Raw genomic sequence first — 11,761 nt, forward strand, 5'->3', positions numbered from 1 at the left:
ATAGAATAGAATCAAAGAATCCCAAAGTGGATATAATTCCTTTCATAATGGCAATAAAACCCCAAACCTTCAGATCATCTCAAATATATGCTAAGCATTTGAGTTAAAATCAGTGCAACACAGAGAAAGAAACACATGAAGGCATATCAGTCTCAGAGGGAGTAAGGGTGGAAGGAAGCTGATAGAAAACAATGTAAATGAGGATTAAAGTGGTGGGAGTTTGGGAGACCAGGCTAAAGAAAAGTTTAGAGACACTTGAGAGTACAATGAATGCCAGGAAAACAAATGGCAAATATAGGAAAGAGAAGTGTTGACAACCATGGGGAAATGGTTTCTTTACATGAACATAATATCTCCATCAACTTGTTCCAGAAACTAATAACAGAATCAGTCACAGAAAAACATTTGCACTAAAAGGCAATAATACACATTTTGTTTCTAAATGAAAATCTGAGGAATCTGACAATTTTAATTTCACAGGTAATGCAAGAAAAAAAATTGGTGTTGTATCTCATTTGCAAGAAGGAAAGTTTTTAATATGTTCCAGATTTTGACCACCAAGGGAAAGGAGATGGTGCTGGGTAATCCAGCTCCTAAAGTACCCCTTGGGGTCCTAAGGCAGTCCCATGATAGTACTTGTTCTTCAAGGCTCTTGGTGTTTAACAAGGACATCCCCAGAGGGCTTGGGGGTTTTGGCACTCCTCTGACCTGCCTGAAGTGTTTGGAAATCTACGCTACAGAAGAAGAACAGCAAGCAATGGAAATATTAAGCACCAGGGAAAATACTGACAAGGTTGTGATTAAGTTATTTTATTACTATACAAATATCTGATTAAGAGTGATTTGTGTACCACTGATCACAACTGTACCTAGCACATGAAAGTAAATTCTTCTTTTTAGTAGTTCTATGTATTGTATTCTTTCATAAATAAAAAAGGGGTTTTTACCAGAGATTACAAATTTCAGTTGCAAAGAATAATTCCAGATGGATACTGACATATACAGTGAAAAATTAAACATGTATCAACCAAAGCACATGGCACATTATGCAAACAAGAAATTAGCACAGTGATTTTTATTCCACTTGTAATGCTTGCAAATATAAAATAACTTACAAGTAAGTTTAATATTGCACAAATCTGATGGTTTTGACTGGACATTTATTTAAGACAACATGTATCTTATTTCCGTAGGGAAAAAAATAACATTAATGATTTAATGTAGTGAATGCATTGAAATATATCATCTTGTTCTTGATCAGCATATTAAAAAAATCACACATCTAGTTGTCACTCACTTTGTTTTAAATGGCCCAGTTTCAATCAAATCCAAGACACCTAAATCATTCAATTCCATTTATATAATGAGGACTACTTTTGTGGGGGAGAATTACAAGGTGAGGATTACAATCTTGTTTGGGACTGCTTAAGTAACAGTTGGTGCTAAAACATTTGGTAATAATTTTCCCAGAATTTTCCAAATATTCCCTAAAAGACCCAAATGTCACTGGGATCTCAACTTTTTATGTTTGAAAAACAAATGGAAAATAGCTAACTGTTATGTTTGCTATTTTTAGATATTTCATACAGGAAACTACCTCCTCCTTTCTTTCTGGTTCTAAAATCTGTTTTATTTTCATTATCTCACTTCAGCACAAGGAAATCACTTGTAAATTTAATATGTTTATTAAGCTTTAAGAAGAAACTGTCGCACACAAAAATATCTGATCCCTATATAAAGTTTGGAGCCCCTGGTGGTCTAGTGGTAAGGGCGCGGCGCTGTCACCGCTGAGACCCGGGTTCGATTCCCGGTCAGGGCCACTCCCGGGCTGATGGAGCTCGTTAACCCTTAAAAAAAGGCAATCCATCTACGTCCTAAGGACCTCGCTGCCACCGTCCAAGCTCGCTTGGCCCCGGCAGATGAACCTTAGGATTAAAGGGTGGGCTCAGTTCCACGCACACTGTGTCTCACCTAAAAAATCCAATGCGCAGGCTGGAAGGTGGAAAGACCTTCCCCGGATCTTCGCTCGCGAAGACTGGCCATTATATAAAGTTTGAAACCTAATCTAACCACATACACTTATTGCATAGAATAATTTTAGTATGCAGACTTCTTTTTTAGCTGTTATTCTGCAACTTTAGTCAGAGCAAGAAGTTAGATGTGGCATATCCAGGAAAAGATTCTGTTGGCCCAATTCTGCAGTTACACACAAGCAAAACTCTCACTGAAATCAAGTCATTATTGGGCCTAGAGAAGGTTTATCTCTGAGATTTTATTTTGACAATTGTAAGCCTCTTATGCAAAATTAAGTCAGAAAGCCCTTTTACTCCTTCAAAAAGGGAACATACTAAATTGTTAAAAACCTTCTACATCTTAAGCCAAAACATAAGGAGGGTAAGGCATTCCAGTCAGCACAAAGAATACCATGTGACTCTCTCACTTATAAAAGGAGATTCCCAGCCAGCAGGTGACACTAGCTGGACCACTACAAAGCAAGCTGGTATTGATGGATATGTTGTCCCCACAGTTTTAACAAGGAGTCTCTGCCCTAGGGATCTGAGATGCAGGTTGCAACAGTGGCACTGATTGGGAAGATGCTCTAATGCGTTCTGGTACTCAGAGATTATTGACCATTACCACTTAATTCTCAAGCCATAAGAACATGTAAGAAATTTAGAATAGTTTTTCTTGGAAGGTCAATAACCTTATTAGTGCCAATTGCATGCATTAAGAAAAGCTGTGAATAACAGTACACTTATAAATTACCTCCTCCTCACATACAGACACTCCTCTAGAAGCAGAACTATTGTTTGTGGCAGGTCATGAAAATACGTTACTCCTGTAAATCTTACTGTCTTTGATCTTGACGTGGAAACAAAGATTATTCACATAATATGGTAGTTTTTAGATAAGGAGTAAATGTCAGATGACTATTCTGCAGCAGTAATCATGAATGAAGTTCTCTTCTGCAACACTGCATAGAGGACAGGAGATGTTTTTTGTTATGGTTTGAAATAATTTTGATAAAACTACAGGTGGACACGGTGGTAAATGAGTGGGAGTGGTTGACATCACTGAGTTTTTAAGAAACCTAGCCTTCTACATGAGATCTCAAAAATTTCAGCAACACACAAGATCATTGTAATCACAGTAAATGTATACATTGCAATAAGAAAAATTGTCTTTTCAAAGTGCTCTGGCACCATGCACCGGGTAATGTTGAACTTTTTTTCAAGTGCTCCCACATCACACATGTAGATTGCATTCACTTTGAAACCAAAGAGCCGAATCTGAAGCCAAAAAGCAACAACTTCAAGAACAATCCTTAAGAAAACAGAGAAGATATAAAAACCCGTGTAGGATGACTTCTGGAGAATATCTTCCTGTTTGACGCTCTTACATGCAGCATAAAGGTGAAAAAAGGCTCCAGGTACCAGTACAATCACCAGCTGTAATGCCCAGAATACCTAAAATGTAGCAGAAAGGCGGCTGTCAGATCATTTACAACTGCATAGGGACAGTTAAAATCCACACATATTGGAACATTTTGCAAGTCTGCTTTTAACATATATTATATGTTTAAACACTTAAATGACAATAAAGGTAAAAGTGACTGTTATGTTTTGATTTGAAAACTTCAGTTGGTTTCTGAAACATAAGGATTGTTGTTAGGAAGGACAGAAAGCACTAATCCACATTTAGTCACAGACAAATTGTTATTAAAAGGAAAATACTAATGAAAAAAAGATAGGGATAATTAGCCCAGTCAGTTACTACTTCTTATATGGAACACTCATGTTTAAATTTTGCAGTTTATTTTCTTAATATTAGATTTTTTACAATTAAAAAAACCCAACCAAACAAAAAAAGATAAGTTACCTGAGGAGTTATAGGCCTGAACTGGTTGTAACAGAAAAGATTAACCTCTCTCTTGTCTGGGTCACAGCTGAAATGCAAGGCCTCATTTCCATAAACAGCAAAGCCCAAAACGCCAAGGAAAAACATTCGAATTGAGCCAAAAAAAAGAGTGTGGAATTGGCCAATTACCGTTGGTGGCCTGAGCTGCAAATCACAGGGTTATTCACCATAAAAACAAAAATGAACATTGTTATTGTTGGAGGTCTACTTGCTCTTTTTCATTATCCAAAATATTTATTTTATTCTACTTGTTTTAAAAGGAGTTTGACTATGAAGGCCACAGTAGCTTTCTAACAAAATAATGGCCTACAACACTTTTATTGTTCCTACTAATTTATATAAACGCTCATTTGTCTAGCACTTGTCAGTTCATTTGTTTCACTGCCTTTATCTGTATTCCAGTGCTGCAGAACGCGCCAGACGGAGCTGAGCGCTTCGACCCCAAAGTCTATTCGTTTTGCTGTTGACATGATGTCAGGTGATGCCAAAGCAAGGACCGCCGTGCCACCATCAAACACGACCATACTTATAACCATACTTATTCCTGCAAATTAACTTTCAGGTCCCCACTCGAGCCCCCCTCAAGCCGCCCTCAGCGTCCCGCCCGGGCAGCACCGCTGCGCTGTGCTCGGGGGCTGCGGGCGCTGCGCGGCCCCCGCCCGCTTTGGGGCCGGACCCCGGCGACGGGCAGGGCCGTGGGGAGCCGCCCCCGCGTACTCACACATCCCTCCGAGAAGCTCCGGATGTAGTTGGGGGACATGTCTGGGAAGGTACCCTGCGTGGGCCGGAGCCGGAGCCGTAGACCTCCCTGGCCCCGGCCCTGGCCCCGGCTCGCTCCGCCCTTTGTCCCCGGGCGGGCCCCCGCGGTCGGGCCGGCAGCGGGCGTAGCAAAAGCGGGGTCGGCTGGCGCCGGACGATAATCCCGGGCCAGCACCGTCAGCAGCACCGGCCGCCACCGCCGCCCCCCTGCCGGCTGCTCACCTGCCCCTGCCCCGCCGCCTGACGCCGGCTTTTCACCCCCGCTGTACCCAGCATCACCCCGGCCCGGACCGGTCCCGGTTAAGAACGCGGCGCATCGCTCTCGGGAGGACCAGAGACCCAGAGGGCCGGAACACCCAGAGTTTAATAGCTTCTTTTTAACTAAGTCCAGTAAAAAAGAAAGGGTGCAATAAGACTTGGAATCTGTTGGTCCACGATTCTAAATTCAAAGAACTAGCAATTGAATTAAATACTATTAACCACTCCAAAATTGCTATAAATAACTTAATGGCTATAATTGCTATTAATAATTTGCCAGCTTACTCAGTGTGTGCAGTTGAAAGATTTCTAGAAGAGCTAGGCATGCGAGCCCATGCAGACACCAGACACTCCTGCTGGTAAATAGCCTCAAGGATGTACCTCAACTCAGTAGTTTGAACCCAGTGGGAGTTTTACGAGAAGATGTAGAGGAGGAAGGAGATGGGAAACCAGTAAAGAGGAAATGCTAACTTGTCAGTCCCTGGAGCACAATAGTTTATTTGGCATTCTGAGTTGCACAAGAAAGTGAAATCCAGATAAAAAAATCCAAAGAGGGGTATTTATTCTTTTGCCTTTATTGTGAGAGAGCCTCCCTTGTAACTGGTTGCAGCGTGACTTCAGGCTGATGTAACAAAATGCATTGTTCCCTCTGTAATGAATGCTCGTAGGCATGGAAGCCTAGGCAGAAGGAGAGGAGAGAGGGGAATCACGGTTCATTTTATGTATGGATTTAGCTGTTGTGTGTGTACAAGGTACCTCAGTGTGACTGTATTAATGACATCATTGAAATAACTGTTGTAAGACATCAGAACACTCTTTGTAAGGGGAATCTGCCCTGCGTCTGCTGAAGTAGCTCAATTGCAAAGATGGTGCAAAATGCTTCAATAAGTACATGTTATTTCTAGTTCAGGCAGTTAATGAAATATCTGTTTATCTCATGGAGTACTGTAAAAGGTGCTGTATCAGTAACACTGAGACTGGGTTTCCAAACTTTTTATAATGCAATCTGCTGCTCTGCTGCATAGAGTGATTGCTGAGGTTTGCGTATGTGGAATGAACTAAAAGCAATAATGCCTCATAGCAGTATGTAATCCACAATAAAGTACTGTGGTTCTCAGACTGTGTGACTAACCTTCACCAAAATGCAGTAACTGTGATTACAGTGAATTGTTTTTCAATACATAATACATCTGGAGCTTAATTATCATCCCAAAGTAATTTGAATGGTCCCACAATACTATGAAATGACTAAATTAGCTCAGCACACTGGGGAGATGTTTAATATCAGTAATATTTCAGTAATTTCACTATTTAAAATGTGAATTGCTATTGAAAACCTGCTGTTGAATATACCTCAAAAAATACTGGTTTTGGTATTTATTAGGATCTCTTTAAGCAGAAATGTTTATAAATGCAATAATTAGAAAACTGAAAAACTACTGGTTTCTAAATGGAGATAGATCTTTCAATGCTTTTCATTATGCTTGGTGTAGTAGTAGTTATTTACACATTAATCAAAGCACATGAACCCACAATAGTCATGGAGTTTGGTCAGCATTTGATTCCACTATAGATAGAAACAATATTTAAGAACACATTTTAGGTAAAAAGCTGCACTATACAAATGCTACTTTGTATCTTGTTATTTTTATGTGAGGATCATGTAATTACTTGCCTGACTAGATCACCTAATCTATGACAATCAAATCATTCTCTGTAGAACTTCAGAAACAGCACTATGGAAACTTGAGTTTCTCTCCTATGATAAAGACGCTGAAAGAAGAGTTAGCTGGCAATGCCCTGATTTAGTTCTGAAAACACATAAGGAATACAGCTGCACTGAACTGAAAAAAAAAAAAAGAATTCTGGAGAGATCGTGAAATAAACCCACTACAAACCCCATGAGTGTCTGCACTGAAACCCCACTGAGTGTGATAACTGTGCCCACAATAAAATTGTCACTTTCTTTGAAGTGGCTCAATACATGCCATATGAGATCAGGCACAGGAATCCCATTATCTTCGCACTAGGAGAAACTAATAGCAATGTTTTTCTTTTGTCATGTGTGTTCAACAATGTGCTTTGTAACACCACATTAGGAGGATAACTTGAGATGGAAGTAGAGTAAGTTGGCATTGTGCAGTCCTTTTGAATGTAGTCTGCTGATGAAACTCAAGACATTCCATTGGACTTTGTTGACAGAAAATCATTATTTGTTTTGAATCTATAGAAGCAGCTGTCTGGTAATTGTCTATCACAAACAAATGGGATGGAAGATGTTGATATCACACATGTTTCTAAGTCAGTCCTAAGCCTAGCTTCCAACTCAAGTTGGCAACTCAGCTATGTGCTCTTTAACCTTTTAATGAGTTGGAGTCCTACTGAATAATCAGAGTAAAACAAATGGAATCTAAATGTATGCATAAAGCTGCAGTTGTACTTAGAGGGGCGAGCTGTGTGTTTAACATTAAGCACCCAATTCATTGCTTTATTAGTATGGTTAAATGTAATGGCACCTATTACCCTTGTGCCATGAAAGAAGCAGCACCATGAAAATGGCACAAAAAATTGAATTGGTATCAATACAATAAGTTTTTATCTGCAAAAAGAGAGCTTGCATGCCTAAATGTTGGAAAACAGCTGCTTCTGCCAGCTTTCCAGCTTTGTCTAATGCTGGAAGCACCTGAATTTCCATTTTGCTTTGCAGAGTTGCCTGTGTTGAAGTTCAGATCCACTGGAAGCCTCTACCAGTTGCAGACTGGTGCCTGCACTTCAGTTTGGACCTGAGATGGAGGTTGCTTCACCTTCAGCTAGGTCAGGAGGCTTAGGAGTCAGGTGACTTCCTCAGATCCTCCTGACTGCTGTTGTATGTGTGGTGCAAAGTACAGCAGGCAGGATGCAAAGTCTGAGAGCTGAGAGGGGTGGACTAGTGTTTAGGTTTATTGGACAGGGATATGGCTCAGCCACACCACGCAGTCTGGGGAGATGTGTCATAAATACAGCTTCTTCTCCACTTTTTTAAAAAATTAATTCAAAATCAATTTAATCTAAAAAAATAAGACATACACATGATGAATCACGAGCATTCTTTTCTACACTCACTTTGTCCAGTCATACAGACTTAACAGGAAGAATTTCTATATTGGTGTTTGTTGGAGCTTTCCAGGCTGGGGAGGCCACAAACTTCTTGTAGCCTGGTGCTCCAAGGACATAGTACTGGTGTTAGACTGTGCCCAGTATTAACCATAGAGTGCAGGTATTTCTTCTGTTCCTTGGAGTCTTGAAGACGAAAGGACTACATGGCACATATCAGACTTATTTTATATTAGTTAGCTGCTGCTGCTGCTTAGAGCAGCTTGAACTCAGTATTTCTCTTTTCAACATATTTAGTTTTCTAGTTTATGCTATTTGTGACATTCTCCACACAAATCCACAACAATTCTTCTCTTTAGAATAATTCTTCTCATATCAGCTTCTCCCAGGGAGTGCACTGGCATTGCCTATGAGATGTTAAACTTCCAGTGCTATTTTACTAGTGAAAGAATTGTAGAGGCTTGATGTTTGGATGTCTAACCTTAAGAGTTTGAGCTCTGGCCTTAGAGATGTGATCTTAGAAACTGAACAATTGTCCTCCTTGACTCCAAACATGAAGTATTTTATACCCAGCTAAAGAGACCTTGTCTCCTTCCCTGTCTTTCTTTGACTCTGCCTACTCTTCCTAGCTGCTTCTTGAACCCACTTCTAGCTACCCACATAGGAACAGTGGCAAACCCTGTTATGTATTCTGAAACCTGGGGAAATTATCTACTTCAGTATCCTCTTGTCCTTTAAATAGAGCTCCTAACTCAAGAAGATGAAATGAAAATTTCTGCCCCAAACCCCTCCATTAAAATAGGAAGGCCTCTATTGAGAAGTAACAAGAAAGAAAATGAGTTACTTAAGGTTATTGTACATTTGACTGTCTGGAAGAAGTCCCTCTCTGTTACAATGCATGCCCACTTTTTCCAGCTGTGTCTGCTGGTCTAATGTGTGATACTACAAAATTTGTTGAAGGCTTGGTTCCTAATGCTCAGTGTTTAAAATCAAATATTATTTGTTCCTGGGTTGTTGTCATGTTTCTTTTAAATGTGTGACTGACGATCAGGCCTTCAAACATGACCTCTTCCAGGACTGCATTTGAACCTGGTTTTCATTTAATATGTAAGCACACATGCTGAATTAAAGGCTTCTTACTGCAGGTAGTTTTGGTGGCAGATATGCTTGAATTTTCATGGGACTACACAAAGCTTGTTGTGATGTGCAAATCTGGAATTAGCCCTGGAATTATCAAGTGACTTGAGATGCACAAATGTGGGAAAGAAGTGTTTTTCTCTGTCAGAACAACTTCTCTGTAGAGGCCGTTTATGAGGTGTGTGGACTTCCTCATTCCTACACAAATGGATTATGAATCCCTATGTTTGGGAATTACTGATGAAGTGGAATTACCTCTCATGTTTTCAAGTTGTTGTGGTTCCTGCCCTATGGTGTTGCACTCCCAGATACACTCCGTCTGTGCTGGCTGATTGTGCCTGTGCAGTTTCTTTCCCACTAAGAACACTTACCTGTGGCACTCTCTCCCTTGCTCTCGTGCCAAGTACTCCGTCACAGCTGCATGATGAGATTGTCTCAGGGCTGTAATCTGAAATAAGATCCAAAGACACAGGTGTACTATTTTGTTTGAAAAGAGAATGATGAACAGTTTGTATGTGGAGATCTGAATTCCGGCTGGTTTATGTCAGGGTCGGTGGATCTTCCCCCAACACCTCTTTTCCAATGCAGGAAATTATATTCATGCTAGTTGAGTGTGTTCCCTTGTCTTTACACAGACATCTGTTGAACAACACTAGGAGCATAATCTAAATTTTTGTTTTCTCGGAGCTGGAGTCACTCACTCCCTCCAAAGCTTATTTCCTTGCTGTTCAGAGTTCTGGAAAACATAGAGTAGATAAAATCAAGTACTGATAAAAATCAAGAACATAAATTCACACTGAAAATGTTTCTAATTCCTCAATCTTAGGAATTACTGTGGACTAAAGGACAGATAAAATTTATTAGGATAGAAGAAATTCTCCTGGAAGGCAGCACCAGGAGTGGTGATATTGTGCAACAAAAAGCAAGGGGTCTCACTTCATTCAAACTGCAATAAGCTTCTGCCAACAGAAGCTTTTAAAGTGTTCTTCTGTTGATATTCATGCAAAAAGACTCAACTTCCTCTTGTCCTAGATAAATTATTATTAAATATATGTTGAATTTAAACTATTCTCCCAATGGGAATCATGTTGAGTGTTCATGTATAAACCCATTTTCAAATAAATTAGCAAAAGGACCATACTCTCAGTCTTAAAATTTAGCTTACAGTGTTAAAGACATATATGAGATCCAGCAATGGGAACCAAAAAAGACTGATTCAGAGTGTTAGTAGAAACCTGAATAGTGTTGATTTTAGAAATTTCATGTATGCTCAGTAAAGTAGAGGGTCACAGCAATTTAGACAAATATATAAGCCATCAGTAAGGCTGCCTTGGAGGGAGTATAGTTGAATTTAACACTGTGTGGAGAAAACTTGATCAGTAACAATAATCACTTCCAGAGGAGTTCTGTGACAATGATGCCTAGTGGTAAAGGTGAAGTCTCTAGCCTGATCTTTCCTGAGGCCTAGCACTGGCTGGATCTCTAAAAAATTATTCACCATTATATGAACCAGTAATTTACACAACTTTAACACATTTATATATTCAGGGATGTGAGAAGAGTCACAACGATCAATTGATTGATACAGAGAGGTGTAACTTTTAAGAAACATCAATGCTTTTTGTTTGATAATCTTAGTAAAAGTTTATTTAAGAAAAATCTCTGATTTAATTCCTACAATAGAAGACATGCCAGGGACAGACTGTGTATCACTGCACATGGGACATGCTTTGCTTCTGACATTTCACTGGACAGACTCTCCACATACCTGTCATAAACCCAGAGAGCTTCAAGAAAACTCTTTCAAATGACATGAAAAAGCACGTTTGCTACAAGGTCATACATCCTCCCTTTTGAGAAAAAGAAATAAAGAAATAAATCTGCAGACCATGTTAATGGCTAATGCTGTTATCCCTCTGCGTTAGCACTTTGTCTTGAAAACTTCGGTCCAGTAGGTCTGCCTGTCTTCCAGCATATGTACACGGCTATGTACATTCATGGCTCCTGCTGGAAACAGATGGAACTCTTTGGAAAGCCTATACACGTGCAGGCACTAGGAAGTAAAAGACATTACCTCACTGAAAAGCAAGAAACACTAGGGACAAATGCTACTCTTCAAAGAGGCAAACAACATTCATCCTCCACTGTGTTACAACATTCATCCTCCACTGTGTTATACCATTTGCATAGTAAGTCACGGATAATAGACAACACCTGTCTCCCTTTCCATGTCGAGATCATTGTGAAATGCAACTTCGCTAATCAAAGCCTAAAACTTTAAACACAGCTGATGCCTTTGAGTAAAATCTATGCAGAACCCAGAGATGGATGTCAGTAATAAAATCTCTTAATTTCCAAGTCCCTCGCTCCCCGTCACCCTGCGTTTCAAAGCGCCGTGGTTTCACCTGCGTAAAATGCTGGAAGACAGGTTTCCCGAGGCGATCCCGCGTTCTCGCCCGACGTGGCGTACAGCCCTCCGGTTTGCCGGAGAGCGCCTCTCGGGGGCTGCTTGCGGACGGCAGCGGCGGAGGGGAGAGGCTCCCCTCGCCCCTCCCGCTCCCCTCGTCGTCTCCATCGCGCTCAGGGGCTGGGACCC

The 11,761-nt window shown here is 40.4% G+C and overlaps 1 protein-coding gene across 2 annotated transcripts; it reads right to left on the reverse strand.

Annotated features, from left to right (window-relative positions):
* Nucleotides 1–1,910: 1,910 nt before the first annotated feature.
* On the reverse strand, nt 1,911–10,994 carry GJE1 (gap junction protein epsilon 1). Of its 2 annotated transcripts, none has more exons than XM_050316872.1 (3): nt 10,934–10,994; nt 9,537–9,613; nt 1,911–3,467 (listed from the first exon to the last, which is right to left on the reverse strand). In XM_050316872.1, the coding sequence occupies exons 1-3, from the start codon at nt 10,977–10,979 to the stop codon at nt 3,072–3,074; spliced, it is 519 nt and encodes a 172-aa protein (XP_050172829.1). In that variant the 5' UTR covers nt 10,980–10,994; the 3' UTR covers nt 1,911–3,071. The 2 variants fall into 2 exon arrangements, with proteins under 2 accessions (XP_050172829.1, XP_050172828.1); XM_050316871.1 differs by lacking the exons at nt 9,537–9,613; nt 10,934–10,994 and adding exons at nt 3,880–4,062; nt 4,640–4,759.
* Nucleotides 10,995–11,761: the final 767 nt, after the last annotated feature.

This window comes from Myiozetetes cayanensis, unplaced genomic scaffold (genome assembly GCF_022539395.1).
Source record: "Myiozetetes cayanensis isolate MyiCay16 unplaced genomic scaffold, myiCay2020 scf2-11, whole genome shotgun sequence".
Classification (NCBI taxonomy): domain Eukaryota; kingdom Metazoa; phylum Chordata; class Aves; order Passeriformes; family Tyrannidae; genus Myiozetetes; species Myiozetetes cayanensis.